At 34.2% G+C, this 17,710-nt stretch overlaps 1 protein-coding gene and 1 long non-coding RNA gene across 3 annotated transcripts; both read left to right on the forward strand.

The window, feature by feature from the left end:
* On the forward strand, window positions 1-4,305 carry LOC110702062 (FAD-dependent urate hydroxylase-like). The gene is made up of 6 exons (XM_021879704.1): window positions 1-165; window positions 648-794; window positions 922-972; window positions 1,680-1,848; window positions 2,680-2,908; window positions 3,464-4,305. The coding sequence occupies exons 1-6, from the start codon at window positions 86-88 to the stop codon at window positions 3,994-3,996; spliced, it is 1,209 nt and encodes a 402-aa protein (XP_021735396.1). The 5' UTR covers window positions 1-85; the 3' UTR covers window positions 3,997-4,305.
* Window positions 4,306-4,951: 646 nt separating this feature from the next.
* Window positions 4,952-8,003, forward strand: LOC110701853. 2 transcript variants are annotated; one of them, XR_002507403.1, is made up of 5 exons: window positions 4,952-5,265; window positions 5,519-5,649; window positions 5,798-5,866; window positions 6,186-6,310; window positions 7,341-8,003. It is a non-coding gene; the product is annotated as an uncharacterized LOC110701853 (long non-coding RNA). The 2 variants fall into 2 exon arrangements; XR_002507404.1 differs by lacking the exon at window positions 5,798-5,866.
* Window positions 8,004-17,710: the final 9,707 nt, after the last annotated feature.

Raw genomic sequence — 17,710 nt, forward strand, 5'->3', positions numbered from 1 at the left:
ATGGTAGCATAGTTATACTCATGATTTAGCCAGATATCATATGGTGTTGTAAAGAGAAAGAGTGAGAAAGAGAGGTTGAGTGGTGATGGCGGCGGTGGAGGAGATAGAGATAGTGATTGTTGGTGGAGGGATTTGTGGCTTAGCTACTGCTCTTGCTCTTCACAGGTCCAATTTATTGTTTTCTTGCAATTTAATGATAGATTCCCCGTCTTTTCGAAAAATTAGAAAATCGATTAGCAATGATAAAACACTCTTAGGGACCGGGTTTTCGATTCTAGTGGAGGTATCATGGGATTTATCTAATTGATAAGAGGAAGTTTTAGAAAAAAAGTTTATGTGATTGGAATCTCGGGATCAACTAGGAGTTTCTTGTTATGTATTTAACTGGTTTGTAATGAAATTTGGTGATTCTTGGCGATTCATGTTGTTGTATAGGATCAAATTTAGCTTTTATTCTGCTTGGATGAATGCTGTGATTCAGGGACACAATCATTTTCTTGCTTTTCAGTTAGTAGCTCACTAGTGAGTAGTGAATAAAGCAACAAGTATTTTTTATGATTTAATGAAGAGTGTTAAAGATGGCTGAAAGATTAAATGGTATAAAAAGAAAAGCTCTCACTGAAACATAATGTCTGCTATGTATGCAGGAAAGGTATAGAGAGTGTGGTGTTGGAGAGGTCCGATACGCTGCGAGTGACAGGAGCTGCTATCGGTGTTTTTCCAAATGGCTGGCGTGCCTTACATCAGCTTGGTCTTGACTCCAGTCTTCGATCAACTGCTAATACATTTCAAAGGTGATGATACGATTGTAGTACCGAAAACCTGCACTTTAACAAATTAGGACATATGTAATAATTTCTTATTTCTTAATTGTATGTTCAGTGCTTTTGGTTCTGTCTAACATCCTTAAGTATCTTACAGAGCACTTGATGTTTGGGTTGACAAGGGTGTGGAACGAGAAACTATTTTGAGGTAATCTTGAGAGTTTGTGTCCAACTTACAAAGCTTAGTTCTTTCTTTTTTTTTTTTTTTTTTTTTTTTGGTGTGTGTGAGTATCTTGATTCTGGATCAAATGAGCCGTGCACTGACTGCATTCTAAAACATTTTGCTGTTTACTTTTGTGGTCATTGACACTACAACAATTTACACTCAATAATTTCCTCTGTTTCTCACTATACTTGCTTTTCCATGATCTGCATTCTTTAGAGAACTTGTAAATCTAATGTTGTTAACTTAAATACCGGCAGCATAATTGGAGAAATTTGTTTGTTCTGAATAGGAATCGTATAGCTTAACAAAACACATTGTTTCTTACTAACATGACTATCCTTATTAATCAAATAGGTTAGATTGTAAGGTTAATTTAATATTTCAAGGCCCATCAAGGCCATTATATTATATGGATCAAGTAAGCTTCAAATGTTAAGAAATCCTTGAAAAGTTGGCATATTATCTTCAACTGAAGGCCCGAACAGTGCGACACTAACCTACATATGCCATGGTTTGGAATAGAAAACTGGAAGAACTTTAAAGTGAAGTGCTATTGAAAATGTTGAATATTATGCCCTTCAAATTGGATTATGTAGCTTACATTAGATCTTGGAAAAGTTCATAAATGCTTAAGCTTACTCTAGAAAACGAAAACAATCCTAAAAATGGGTTTTAATGTTTTATTACAGTGAAGGGGAGGCTCGTTGCTTGAAGAGAAATGATCTCATCGAAGCTCTAGCCAATGCACTACCGATGGAGACAATACGTTTTGGCTGCCAAGTTGTATCTATGAATGTCGAAAGTTCTACTTCATATGCTATGCTTCAACTCCATGACGGGAGCTTGATTAAAGCTAAGGTATTTCAATACTGCTGTACTTCTCCAAGTGTTTTAGAGGCTTTAAGATAGTTATATATATACCACTGCAGTGGTGGTCATCATTGCAGGAAAAATCGCACATAGGTACATTGCAGAAATGTATTCGATTTTGATATTGCATAAAAGGTTACAGTTGATGCAGCATTATATTTATATCAGTGATATATGCCTTTTATTGGCCTTTGTAGCTTTTGCACAGGTTGTATTGACTTTATATTGGCTCATGATGCTTAAGAACTCAACAAGTTTTAGTTCAGCAAGCTGAAAAACTGATATGGACTACGGAGTACATAATTAGCCAATCTTTAGAGCCTAGTAGTTTTTTTTTTATTGATTGTCCAATATGGATAGTCATTGCATTTCAGATCAAAGGTATAATTGGAACATCCACTTTGTTATCCCTAGGCGCTAGGGTAAAGTTTTGTGTATCCCAATGCCTTAAAAGAGAATTGAAGAGTATTAGGCTCCATGGCTTATGCTAATGCGTGTGTTAACAGTTGCTAGGTTCCTTCTGAAGGTTTTATATAGTATTGGGTCAAAATTCAATTGTCACATGCACACATGTTGGGGGGTGTAGTCGATAAGGATACTCGGTTGGAATGAAGGGTTTTAAGTAATATTTCTTAGGATTCAACGAAGATAGTGAGTTTCGTTGTCTTGCTTTGGATTGTTGATTCCAGATTGATTTTGGCTCTTTTGCCCCCTCACCTCTACTTATTATAAGCATGTATGTGAAGTAATATCAAATATTCTTTCTTTCACTATATGTCTGCACTCAATCAACTGCATGCTTACAAAATGGACTTTCAGGTGTTGATTGGTTGTGATGGAGCAAACTCAGTCATTGCAGATTACATTGGCTTAAAACCTACTCGGCCTTTCACCTCATGCGCTGTCAGGGGCCTTACTTTTTATCCAAATGGCCATGGATTTGCTCCTGAATTCTTGAGAGTAAGAAAAGATAAGTATTTAGTTGGAAGAATTCCAATTGATGAAAAGACAGTTTACTGGTTTGTCGTTCTACAATGGACTCAAGGAGGTAATAATGTAATATTGAAACTATTTTGTTATGCATTAAGTATGAATTTCAATGCTTATTTTCTTAGATTTAGTCCCATCATTATAAGAAGGCCAATAGTCATAAAATATATGTGCTCATTAAATTCTCTGCTTTTCTGATAATATGTGTCCTACTTTGTGTCGGTTTTCTAGTTTAAAGCTCTCGTTTTACAAAGTGGAATGTATTATTTGTTTTGAGGATTTTCTGATTACTGCTTTCTTTGAGTGATCTGATATATAGGTTTATTGCTTAATTTAACTAAAACGCTGTGGAATTTGGAAAAACCAACTCTTAAATGTTTTCTATGTTTTGTTACGTCTATAAAAATTTCTTCAGACTAATTATTGAGAATTTTGCTTAGATTGTACATGATTCCGTGAAGTGTGATGTATTGTTGGCATGTTCATTTGTTCAGCATGGAATGGAAACCATATCGTGAAGTTTACAACCTTTATCCCATTGATTCTCTCCTTTCGTTCTCCTTGAAATCACATCATTCTCTTATTTATCAGTCCTCTTTTTTTTTTTGTGTAGATGCTGAGATGCCGAAAGACTCTGTATCCATCAGACAGATGACCATAGACATAACAGCTGGTTTCTCGAAGGATATTGTGGACATGATAGAGAAGAGTGACTTAAGCTCTTTGTCACTTACACGATTGAGGTATCGAGCCCCATGGAATTTACTTTCTGGTAACTTCCGTAGAGAAACTGTGACAGTTGCTGGGGATGCTTGGCATGTTAAGGGTCCTTTCCTTGGGCAAGGAGGGTCTGCAGCTTTAGAAGATGCAATTGTACTGGCTAGATGTATATCAAAGAAGATAGGCGATGTTGATCTGAACGGGAGTAGAATGCCTTTATCAGCACAGAAGGCTATAGAAGCTTTGGATGAATATTTGAAGGAAAGGAGACAGCGTGTTGTTCTCTCATCACTTTTAACCTACCTTAGAGGTTTATTGTTAGTAGAAGATTCCTCTATTTTGGTGAGATTCCTGTCCATTTTAATCATATCTGTTATGTTCCGTGATCCATCAAGTCACACAAGATATGATTGCGGGAAACTCTGAAGGCTATTATCTTGAAGTCACGTAATTTCTGTGTAACTGGCTGTAGTCTGAGAAGTGAGAACTATCAGGTCTTTTTTGGTGTTGCTTCTGTAAATGGATTCTGAATTTCTTCTGTTGGATACTTGGATGTAACACTGTTTCTGTCTGAACTCCAAAGGCTGATTATGTAAATTATTGAAAGCAACTGTTGTGGAGGCATTCTTAGTCTTTCTTCTGCTCCATAGGTTTTGTATTTCAATTTGGCTGCTTCGTGGCGATGTGATCTGCATGGACTGCATCTAATGAGCATCAGTTTAACGGTTTAGTGCATTTCTTTGTACGGATGAGTAGAATTACGCTGAGCTCAAGCTTGGCTGCTTTGGGTAACTCAGCTCTGCTTAGCATTACTGTTTCTTTTCTCTCTCTTTTTTTTATCCCCTTTTTTTCTAATGAAATCCTTTTTTTTTAACAGAAAGATAAGCCCTTGGGCCAATATACAGTGGGGGAAAAAAAAAAAAAAGCTTTTGGATTTTACATTGGGTTATAGATATCCAATTATAAATTACTTCATAGAAATTTAGAATGGATCAAATAAGATGTACTACGTATAATTAATAAATTTGGATTGGACATGAACCAAATCCAAACTTAAAATTGAACTTCCACTCCTAAATCCTAATAGTCCTAACTATTTGTAGGGTACCCAAATACTAAGGTTTTAATTTAAGTCTCCGGGTTGGGTTTAGTAAAGTCGAGTCGAGTTTATTTTAAATTTGTGACATGTTAAATTTTTGTATCTATACAAATCGAATATGCATTTGGTTAATTTTGGATAGGTTTCGGATTGGGTCGGTAAGACCATTTCTTGACACCTCATAGTACGTTATGATCACAAATTTTTACCGCTGTAACTCTAACAAAGTAACCTCTGAACACTGACCGGATAACTCATATAACACTTACAAAGCAACCCCGTTATGGCCGGCCACGTATAAGTATAACAAATAGTGCATAAGTGCAAAACTACTGATTAGTGGTCACCCGGTCACCCCATTTACTTGACACAATCACACTTGTTAATGCAAGCCACCATTTCTCAACAAACTCCATGAAAACAGAGGCTTAAAGCTCGAGGATTTGGGTCTTCCATTATGATACGAGGTTCATTCACTTGATGAGCTAAAACTTAAAGTTCCCTAATTTCAAATTTCGTAAAATTTCCCGCTCAACCAAATATATTGGAAAATTTACTAATTAGGGTTTTGTATCCCATCTTCTCCAATTACTCAGGTAATTACCTAAGATCATGTTGTATTTTTTTTTTTTTTCCAATTTCCATTCATATTGTGATTTAATTCAGTCATTCTATAATTGGCTTGATTGTGCTATTAGATGCAATGTCAAGGATCTAAACTTGGAAATAGCTAAGTCAGGAGGTTTTGGATATAGGTTGCCCGGGTGTGTATTGGGTGCTAATTCAACAATTGCAAAGTTGAATTTGCAAAATTGTGAGTTAAATCTGTCCTCTTTGATGTGTATACAGTTGCCCAGCTTTGAAATTGACAAATGCTATTGTTGACCTTCGAGGATGAAAAATGCTATCTTGGATTCATTAAGTTAATTGCTAGGCTAAGTCACACTGAAAATTTCTCTCTCCGTCTTGCAACTATTAAGGTAACCAAGAATTCCTGTTGATTAATTCTCTAATAATCCTTTACCAAGGACATAAGTCTTCTTATTTAGCTGATCTGTTTCATACTACATGATACTTATACGTGTTCATGTTTTTTTCATGGGGGTGCTTTTATTTGTGCCAATTAAGGATGCTATAATTCCAGAAAATGTGAGGCTGAAGTCCTGCTCTCCACTGTATGGTGTCAAGCATTTGATGGTATAAAATCTATGAAGTGTTGGCTTACTGTAATAATACATGGTTTTGAGAGAAAATTAATTGCAGAGATAGTAAAGGATAAAATAAAGGCTTATGGATGGTGGAAAAAACTGAACAATATAGAGCTTATGTCTTGTATAATTGTGAGGTAATTGTAGCTAAGCTTAGCTATCTACTAAAAGTATAGGCTAACATTACATATGAGCAGGCAGTGATGTGGGATAGTATCTTTGCTAAGTCAAACTATTCAATTAATAGCCAATACATCTTCTAATAAAATTCTATTGTATGTTGAAAATCATTTATCTGTACCGTGCAGATTTTACTTTCACTAGATTGAAAAATACTCCTATTGATTTAGTCAAGGGTCTCCTGTGGCTTGCTCCCTGCTCAGAGTCTCTGCGTGTATGCAATTTCGAAGATGGAATTCAAAAGTTTTTTAAGGTATTTATTTTCGTATACCATACTAAACATACATCATCATTGCTAGTAGGTGTTTTTTGACCTGTAATCTTTTATTCTCTTTTCTTTGTTCCTTTTAGGCTACTGGTAGTTCTCCCTATATATCTTATCTACCACATTTTAGTATCAACTTATTAAGTTATGTAGCTTTCTTATGGCTGACCCATTCTCTGGAATTTTCGTTGTTGTTATGTAGCTTTCATATGCCTGACCCATTCTCTGACATTTTTGTTGCTGTATGCAAACAAAATCTGGGGTTAGGGTAACACTTGAAGAATAATTTGTCAAATTGACTAAAAATGAACAGTGCAGCGGGATTATCCAGGATAAGTAATACTACGAAATTCCAATCATTAACCATTATTCTAATCTCCTCCATAAACTAGAATTACCAGAAGATCTAAGTTGCATATTGCTCAGTTAATTCGTATTGTTAAGCACACCAGCAGATTACCCTGGTCTTAAAGTCTGCATTAATTTTACTGGTATAATTGAGCATTCTTCAAGTGTGGTGTGGGTTGAACTCTGTTCTGGTCATGGAGCCTTCGGATTCAGTTCTCTTTCCAAAAGTTTCAATTGTATAATTGTATTATTGATGATATACATCTGCAGATTGTTAGATTGCTTATGACATCATGCATGGGCTTAACATGTGTATGTTAGATCTTGTGTCGCATCTAGATTGGCTCATTGAAGCTCGGCTTGTGCTCAGTTTGATTTGAGCTGTTCCTGTACTGAGCCTCAGGTTGTATAAGGCCAAATCCATGTCCAGATATGCATGAAAATTTCTTCTGCACTGCTGCAATAAGTACGCACAGGCATTGTATATTAGTAGTTGCTTATATGCACATATATGTAGTTCATTCTTAGTATTTCTTTCAGGAACACATTCTATTTGAGAATTATAATCATTGCTGAACCGAATTAAAGAAACCTCTCCCTCTCAGAACATAAATGTTTGTTAGAGGCTATTGTTGGCAGTTATTAATTAACTTTTTCTTTTTCTGTTCAGTTTACATATGAGAAGCCATTAGAAGGCAAGAAAAAATGTGGTTGTTGGAAGTCTCTGGATATCAATTGTTGGCGGCATTCGCTTACCAATGTATCGCTTGAGTATGAAGAAGGAGATGAAGATGATACACAATTAGCAGAATTCTTTCGCAATGCCAGGATTGATGGAAAGATGGTGAATTTTGTCAAGACTACTGGGACTGAAATGAAATACAGACGAAGATGGTAAACCTTGTCAAGAATTCTAGGATTGATACTTGAAGCATGTTTCTTCAAAGGTTTAGTAACGACATGCATATATTGAGTTCTTTGTTGGTGTTTTTTTTAGGAGAGAATATGTTTTTGAGCCAGTATTAATACCAAAGCTCGAAAACTGTTCACCTACCTTACCTTAGCTAAATCAAAAAATTGCATCCGTTTTTGAGTACTGAAGGTTAAGGAGCTTCTACTTTTTGTATGTGATGGAAGTATCTTTCTTTTGATCTGAGATCTGATGTTAATAACAGATTTAGATGTAATTTATCTGGTTACTACAGTATATTTTTCTAAACTTATTCTGCAAGTTTATAACCCTTAGCCAAGCAAAGAAACTATCCCTTCTGGAATATCGTGATTAACCCGAAAATGCTTGACAATTTTATGGCTAATTGCAACCCAGATAAGTTTTTTTCCACCATTTTTGAATTTGTTGTATATTATGTGATAGTATCTGGTCTTGTTTAATGGGTTTGTGAAGGATTAATATTAATGGATAATGGTACAAACTGTGTTTTGTGAGGAAATTTCTCAAAATTGTGGGTAAAAAAATCTCCCTGAATATTCTTTAGTTTTCCAAAGATTTCATTTGTTTTGCTTTTCCATTTTCTCATTAAATGAACTATAATATAATACAAGTATACAGATGCAAGTCATGTAATTTAACTATACTTCTCCAAAGATTTCATTTGTTTTGCTTTTCTGTTTTCTCATTGAATGAACAAATTTGGCTAAATTGAGGACTCTGTATATATATATCTACCAATTTCATGTTGATACACTCATTAACTTAAAGTTCGGCCTATAAACTAAATCCGCTAATATAAATATTTTTCTCTCTGTTGAAGCCGGGTTGAGAATAGAAGTTACATACGAAGTATTTACACTGGCAATGTCCAATACTCCGTATAATGTAAAAACCCCCCACATGACTTGAATACTACCTAATACGAAGTATTATACAGTATATTTATATGTACTGTTATTGTACCAGAACGATTTCCATAAAAATTGTTGAATTGTAAATTAATTCTCTATTTGCGTTGGTTTAAAAACTTATTCCCATAATATTGTCCACGTAGGATTGGAAAAAGGTTTGGCCTTTTTTTTTACAAAGAACCGCTAATGGTGATAGCGGTTCTATACTTGTTATTAAACCGCTAACGTCGCTAGCCGTTCTTATATTAAGTTTTAATTGTGAAGTTTTCTTATACAAGAACCTAATACAAGAATCACTAACGACATTAGCGGTTTTATAAGTATAGAACCGCTATCACCGTTAGCGGTTCTTTGCAAAAAAAAAAAAGAAAAAAAAAAAAACTACCAAGCCTACGTGGACAATATTGTGGGAATAAGTTTTTAAACCAACGCAAATAGGGAATTAATTTACAATTCAACAATTTTTAGGGAAATTTTCCTATTGTACCATAGTAATTTATTTTATAATTCGTTAATTCGGGATTCATGCTTGAGGGAAAGGTTCAAATCTTACACAAGGATTAAATATGATAGAGAGATAAACACATACTACCTCCGTTTCATATTTTTACAACGATGTGATATAAAGTAGAGAAGAAAAATGTCTAATCGTTGCAAATAATATAAAACGGAGGTAATATTATAAAAGGATAAAGTCTTACCCAATAATTAGACATATGAAATTTTAAACATATTAAAATTTAGACATATGATTTAAGATTTTAAACATGTGAATAAAAATTTAAAACAAACTGAAATAGAATATAGAAAGTGCGAGTAAAGAATTTAGAACATACGAGTAAAAAAATAGAACATACAATTTAAAATATGGAACATATAATTAAAAATCTTAAAACACACGTTTTAAAATTTAGAACATACAAATTAAAATTTTGGAACAAGTTATTTAAAATTTAGGAAAAATTGCTCCCATTAATCTGAACTTTGCCTCGTCCGCTCAAATTAATCTCAACTTTCGTTTATTATCTATCACTCCCAACTTTAGGGGGTATTAATTTTTATTGCACCCAAATAACTTGCAACCGGTAAATCAGGTAAACATTTGTGAAATTTTTTTTTTTGCACATGTGTCAACATGTAATTGGTTGAGAAAAATAGAGAAAATGTTAAAAAAAAAAAAAAAAAACTTAAAACTAACCAGTAGCTTCCCCACCACACGAACACCACATCCACCACCACACGAACACCACCGACGCACCGATGGCCGGAAACGGCCGATGTTGGGGCTGAATACCCTAATCCGGCCGATTCCGGCCGTTTGTGGCCGATTTCATGGCTAAATGTCACCGATTTCGGCCGATTTCGTGGCTGGGCTGTTGGGGAGGGGTTTTCAAGGGTGGATGGGTTGCTGGGGAGGGGTTTTCGAGGGGGAGGAGGGGTTTTTGAGGGTGACTGGACTGCTGAGGAGGGGTTTTTTAGGGTGGTTGACTGTTGGGTAGGGATTTTCGGGGGTGGGGGAAGGGAAAGGGTGGCTGGGCGACGGTTTCCGGCAGCGAGGAAGGGGTTTTCGGGGGGTGGGCGCGAATTTCCAGCGGGGGAGGGGGTGGTGATGGAGTGTTTTCCGGGAATGGGGGGGGTGGTGGCTGGGTTTGGTAGTTTTTTTTTTTTTAATTTTTGTTTTTTTTTTTTTGAAATTTTTTTTTTTTGGAGCTATCACGTGTGGTAACCTACTACATCAGGTTGGATGACCTATTGGGTGCAATAGAAATTAATACCCCCTAAAGTTGGGAGTGATAAATAATAAACAAAAGTTGGGATTAATTTGGGCGGACGAGACAAAGTTCAGATTAATGAGAGCAATTTTTCCTAAAATTTATGACATCGAACTTAATTGATTTATGGTTTAGAATATGTGAGTACTAAATTAAAATGTGAGTAATAATTAATTTTGTGTTGGGTCTAAAGACATATATATATATATATATATATATATATATATATATATATATATATATATATATATATATATATATATATATATATATATATATATATATATAAAATAAAAATTATAAAAATAAAAAGAAGTGAAGATCGAACGCTCACTTTTCTCTTGGGATTTCAAACTTGCAGGCTGTTGCTTGGATCGGGTTTGTGTTGGGTTGTCATAGGTTTTAGCTAGTATATTCCAAAGTTCGTGAGAAGTTTTTGTTTGACAAATAAGAGGAAAGTGATTAGAGGATATAGTGTCGATGATGGCACCAAAAATTAGCTTATTTTGGCGAAACCAAGTTTGATAAGCAGGGTTTGGAAAGATGGTGTCTTTGGCTATGGTTATGGTGTTGGAATGGTTCCGTCAATATGTTTGTCTCATAAGTCGTAGCTAATGAGCACGACTCCATCTTGATTTTTCCATGAAAATAGTTGTTGGAAGTTAGCGCGATCGAGTTAGGGATAATAACCTTGATCAAAGGTTTTGAGGGCTCATTCACGTTTGGGAACAAAATTAGATTATTCTTGCTGTCGTCGTTGAAAATGTTTTGAATTTTCAACTCAAACAACAAAATTTACAAAATTACAAATCCATTCTTCAACTGACTCATAATTTTCATTTTTTTTTCTTTTAACCTCCATAACATTTACTTTATTATTAATTTCAATTATAACCCCTATTTATAATCTATTGAACATATTAATCTACAGACCCTCCTTGAAATACTAATTAGAATGGGATTGCTATCTCAAAATCTTATCTAATTAGAATTGAAAATTTTGGCGTCTTAACTTGTGAATTGTGATCCAAGTTCCTTGTGGCTCAAACTTGATTCGTGTTCGGCAACAAAACTTTGAACACATCGAAAACTTTACGTGCAATTCATTATAACAGTTTAATACCGTTTTATCTGATCTTCGAATGAACTACAATTAGGACGGCATTTGCATTTTGGACATGAAGTATCAAAATTTCTTATTTATAATTATTTCTTTTGTGTTAAACCGATAATTCTTTTGTGTTAAAATGATTATTGTTACATTACTCTTCTGTTTGATTATTTGCATGATCATACGGTGAATTTGGCTATACTCTAATTGAATTAATGTGGATAATGATTAGTTAGTTTGTTAAACACTATCTAATATGTCGATTTGTATGTGCATTTGTTGTTTTGATCCTATTCAGGAAAAAAAAATTAATATAATGCTTCTTTAGATTATAAATTGACTAGGCTGACACTGTTCCGTATTATTTGAATGACATTTTAATCCAATATTTTGATTCACACGAGTTGCCCAAGTAGCAAACTCCAGCCTAGACTTCCAATGCCAGCTACAAGAACTTGTAAGTTGTAACAGATAAATAACCACCTTTACCACCTCATTTTAATGTATATTATAAATAGTATTGGTCGGCTGACTATTTTTTTAAAAAAATTGATACATAAGTGTATAATCTTTATGTGCATTAACCAATTATGAGTATTTATAGGTGATGTATGGAGATGGAAGAAGTACGTAGAAAATTCTACATGCTCTTTAAATTGCCACATAAATCCAAAATCTTCCTAAGCACTAACCAATTCTAGATTATTCCATAATTCTCCATCAAAATCTCAATATATGAGAATTTTCTAAAAAAAATTGCACACCTTGAGACATTATTAATTGGACTTATTAAATTTGGGCCACACTAACCCAACAATAAATAACCACAACTACCAACTCTTTAGGAATGCACCTTGCTTTAATGTTGGAAACAAACCTTTTTTTTTTTTTAAGGAAGTAATAAGATTGAGAGTTGTAGCTGTATTCAGTAATTTCTTTGTAGCCGTTATCATGTCCTTGGGATAGCTGAAGAATTACGGTGTTATCTTATGATTATATTTTACAAAAGAAGTCATAGGAAAACAAATCCGAATGGAAGGATTTATCATATACAAATATTTAATAACATCCGGTTTACACTAAATTAGTGTAAATCGGGTTGGGCATGTAACTTCATCAACTCTAAGCAATGGAGTCACCACCGAAGTCAGCCGAACCACCGCCAAGAAAAACAATCACCATCAAATCACCAACCCTTTCGCCACTCCCAACTGCTGGAAGGTTTTCATATGTGATAGTGCTGGAGATTTGAGTGGTTTTGAGGAGAGAGAAAACAGGGTATTGTAGAAGATGAAGAAAGGGGTGAATTTGAAGGAGGGAATAATGAAGGAATGGATAACATGGTTGGCGTTAAGCTTGCCGGGAGTTTTTTTGCCCCCATTTAAGCTTGAGAGGACTATTCAAGTCTTTACGCTCACTTCACTATGATACATATTCAAGTCTTTATTGATTTTGATACTCTATTTTGGGGAAAAAAGTCACTTTTGTGAAAAAAAAAAGTCACTTTTTTGAAAATAAAAAAGGAAAAATTGAAAAGAATAATCCCACCTTTGGCACATCTTCTCAAAATAATCTCACATTTGCGTATTCTGAAAATAATCCCACCTTTATACCCCATATTCTCAAAATGAGCCTTTCACCTGTTAGTGAAATTGGTAACCGGTTTTGAAGGTATTTTACCACGTGTTGTCTTCTAATTGGTTGTTTGCATTTATTTATTTTTTAAAAAATTAAGGGAATAAAGAAAAAAAAAAACTTCTTCTTCCTTGCTTTGCAGCCCTGCCAGAGCCACCCCTCCCTCATGAGATCGGATGCCCGCCGGAACAGCCAGAAGCCGACCAACCAGACCTAACCGCAGGATTCCCTCCCACCTAATTCATCACCACCACCACATCCCGCTTCAACCCCTAATCCCTTTCTCGCAAAGTACCGGTGGAGGTCGGTTTTAAGGCAGGTCTAGTGCGGTTGTGTTTCGATCTAGTTGGGTGGGTTTTGGTCTAGTGGGACAGGTTTCGGTCCGATGTGACGGGTTTCCGAGTGGGCTAAGGTTCCAGCTAATTGGGTGGGTTTCGGTCTAGTGGGGTGGGTTTCGATCTAGTTGGGTGAGTTTCGATCTAATGGGTGGCGCCTTGCTGGGGGTGTCGGGTGTAGGGGCTTTCGGTGTGGGTGAGCGGTTGGACTAAGGGGATTTTGTGGTGGTCAGATCAGAGGGGTTAGGTTTGAGAGCTCGGGGTTTCAGGTGGGGTGGTAGTGGTGGTTATGGATTGATGGCGGTGGTGGTGGTGGTCATGGTGGGGAAACCATTAAAGGGGATGAGGAGGAGATGGGAAGGTAGGAGGAGAGAGATAAAGAAATTAAAATAAAATTAAAACTTAAAAAAATTTGACCTGTTAAACAGGTTGTAAGTAAAAAGGATCATTTTAAGCAGATGCAAGATAAAGGTGGGATTATTTCCAGAATTCGCAAAGGTGAGATTATTTTTAGAAGATGTGCTAAAGGTGGAATTATTCTTTTTAATTTTTCCAATAAAAAAAGAACACTTTTGCGGAAAAAAAAGGTCACTTTTGTGGAAAAAAGGGTCACTTTTGTGAATAGAAAATGTCACTTTTGTAAAAATACAGGTCACTTTTATAAGAAAAAAGGGTCACTTTTGTAAAAAAAAAAAGTCACTTTTGTAAGTAAAAAGGGTCACTTTTCGAAAATGTTCGATGTACAATAAAATTATTGTAAACCGTGGGCATGCAAAAGTTTTGTTTATCATATCTATAGTTAGTTAGTAGTTAAACAAAATTTTTATTTAGGCTTTCGAATGGGCTTTCATGAGATAATACACTTTGTTAGCCAATTATTTGATCAGATTCTATAAGAGGCACTTGCTAATTGATACTTGTGCAGATAAAACTAAAAGTGCAAGTAGCAAATGATGATTAATTGTAATCCTCTTTGGTAGCTATGTCAGCTATGCATCATGATTCATCACCTCAACTTGGCATTGTAGGGTCTAAAATGGAGGAAATTTTAGATGTATTGTTTTTTCATGCGAGCATATATGGAGCTTTGTGTTTGTAATACTTTTACTAAATGTTCATTTTTAAGGTCGTTGTAACACCCAATAATTCTCTCTTTAAACCTGTGAGGACCCTGAACAATATTCAAGAGAATTACTGGTGTGCTACCACCACGTGTTCAAACGTTAAGGCTTTATCAGAAAATAGCAGCGGAAAACTAAAATAAATATATATAAGTTTCAAAACCAATAACCAAAACCAAATTAAATCTTACAACTTGGAACCCTTAAGGCCCTTATTCAAAGCTGAGACCAATAGAAATAGTATGAAAGCAAAATTGAGTTTAAATAACTTTAATTGTAAATACTAAATAAAATAAGAAAAGCAACCAACTCTTCACTCAAGATCCCACCATCTAGAAATAGATGCTGTATGTGTAAGAACCTGTGGTTAATCTGCTCCCCAATATTACAAGTGTAAAAATTGGATCGTCACAGGGTCATTGAAAGGCGAAGGCCATGACCAAAGAAAGACACACACAAAAGCACGCAATCAGCAAAGCTGAGTACATACAAGCTGCGAAATAAATTAAGAAAATACCTAACATGCTACTAATAATCAAGCATAAGCCTCATTAATTAAATACAGACTCAACACATGACTCAATTATCAAATTTATTAAGACCTCACTAGTTGATATTAACTAACTCATTCATTTATTTCATTGGATTTAGCAATAGACAAGGTTGTCCAACCAATATCCCATTTGGAACATCAATAAAATTAAAGAAAAACTCCATGCCTCCTTTCGGAAACATCAATAAACATCCAACGACCACAGGCGCGACTCCGTGACCGTATTTAATATGAGATCTCACCTAACTCCTAGTTTTTTAAAAAAATATTGAAATAGGAGACTCGTAGATCAGACGGCCTCGATAAAAGTACACGGCTAATACCCCATGTACCCCAACCCTTGATTGTCATTACTCCAGATGTGCACCAATCTAGAGTTTTATTGCTCATCCATCTTGCACTTTACGTGATTTACATGTTTAAACTTAGTGATGACTCATATACATAACAATACAAACATTCCAAACACAATTCAATCAAACAAGGCAAGTTTTCAATTTCAATTCTTGATTTATTAGTGACAAACAACATTTATTATTTATTCCTTTACTACCTCGGTGTATAAACACCTTGAGTGCATAAGGCACCCCAAAACCTCAACCTCGTCTTATAAGACTTGAATTCTTCCTTTACTCATCCTGTTTGCATAATCATGAATGAGTAATAAATTAATCTTTACACCAATCACATACCTTTGCCTCTAAGCGCACCTTGCATAATTAGAGCACGAATAATACTTGCAATATAAAATAGTGCACATCATATGAAATTCACAATGTATAACCAAACAATCTAACTCAGTCATTCCTATACATGATACTAAGTTCTCGATCTGTCCTTAAACATGCACCTAAAAGCAAGGTTTCGTAACTTGTACGTACCTTGAATAAACGAATTGGTATGCCACTTTACTATCTAGAAATCACCTTCAATAAATTCCTCTCCTAAACCAAACAATAACATCTCAATCAATACCTAATCAATCAAATTTACAGCAATACTAACTTACTTTAAAACCTTCAAAATCCAAATCAAACAACACTTTAAAACCTTCCCTTTAGTTAAAATTAAAGGCTTATATATAATTATTTAAATTTTCTTCATAAAAACCTTAAAATACACTCTTATACATGAAATCACAGCAAGTTCAAAGTCTAATAAAAATCTGAAAATTATTTAAAAACCCCTAATAATCTTCCTTTTTAATGGGTGATTAAACCCTCTTTATAAAACATCAAAAGTAGTACTTAGAAACTATTTTCAGCACTTAAAACTCCAATAAAAACATATATTTATGCTTAATTAACATTAAACATAATTAATATTATTAATTAAACTCAAGGATAATATTTTAAGTATAAAAAAAACTTCGTAAAAATGAAAAACTGCTAGAAAATCATATTAAGAGGCTGAATTTGGCCACGAGAGGGTGGTGCATACTACCAAAGGTAACGATTCTTTCTTAAAACATTATTTCCACATGAAAAACACTACTTTTTCATCAAAATCGGATGAGTTTAGAACCTAATCGGGATTAAAACAGGATTAATATTAATGAACGAAAATCTTAAAATTAAAACACGAATTTAAGTGTTCAAAATAATCTGGAATTAAGTTAAACTAATTAGTAGTTATAATCACCAAAATTTCAAAACATCATTACTATAAAAGCCCTAAATCAATTGTTCATGAAAACCTTAAAATCATGATTTTCAATAATTAAAAACCCTAGGTTATAAAATTTACAAAATCTGAAAATTATGACCATTTATAAAATCTGAAATTATAAAGTTTAATCATCAAAATACAATTTGGCACTAATTAAATTAATTTCAAACAAAAAATCAAAACCCATAAATCAATAATTATAATTACACAAATTAATAAAAACAAAGGAGAAAATAAGACTAACCTTTTTGTGTGGAAAATTTTTGGGGATTAATGGAATATTTATAGGGAAGAATGTTGTAGGGTATAGAGAAAGATTGGGCCTCATAAAATTAATGGGCCAAATGAATGAAATGGACTAAACTTTAGTTGTATTGAAGTAAATTATAAAATGAAGGTTCATAAAATAATTTGTTCCAAAATAATTTTTGACCCAAGTTAATAATTTGAAATTAAATTACGGAAAAATACAAAACAATATTATAAATAAAATTAAATTTCATTTATAACATATTTAAAAATACGGGGGATTACAGTCGTAGTCCATCAAGTTTATAACATATGATGATCATGTTCACTTTTAATGTACTAAATTCATTTTTTAATACAACATGTTCATTTTTTTATCACTGAATGTTCAATTTTTATACGTGTTCATATTTTTTTAACTAAATGTTCATGTTATAGGGTGTGGTGCAGAGTACAACTAATACTTATTGCAAAAAAGATGTATACGCAACTTAAAATTGAACTTTTACTCCTAAGAGTCGTAACTATTTGTCGGATAACCAAGTAATGACGTTTTAATTTGAGTGTTTAGGTTGGATTCGATAAGGTCGAGTCTATTTTGAATTCAAGACATGGTAAATTATTTTGTCGGTGGTGAAGGCTATTAGGCAAGGTCATGAAGGTGCTGCTCCTATCTACTTATTTTACGAGGATATCTCTAGTATGTGTGTTGATTTTGTGTCTTTTATTTGTG

Source organism: Chenopodium quinoa, unplaced genomic scaffold (genome assembly GCF_001683475.1).
Source record: "Chenopodium quinoa cultivar QQ74 unplaced genomic scaffold, ASM168347v1, whole genome shotgun sequence".
NCBI classification, from domain to species: Eukaryota; Viridiplantae; Streptophyta; class Magnoliopsida; order Caryophyllales; family Amaranthaceae; genus Chenopodium; species Chenopodium quinoa.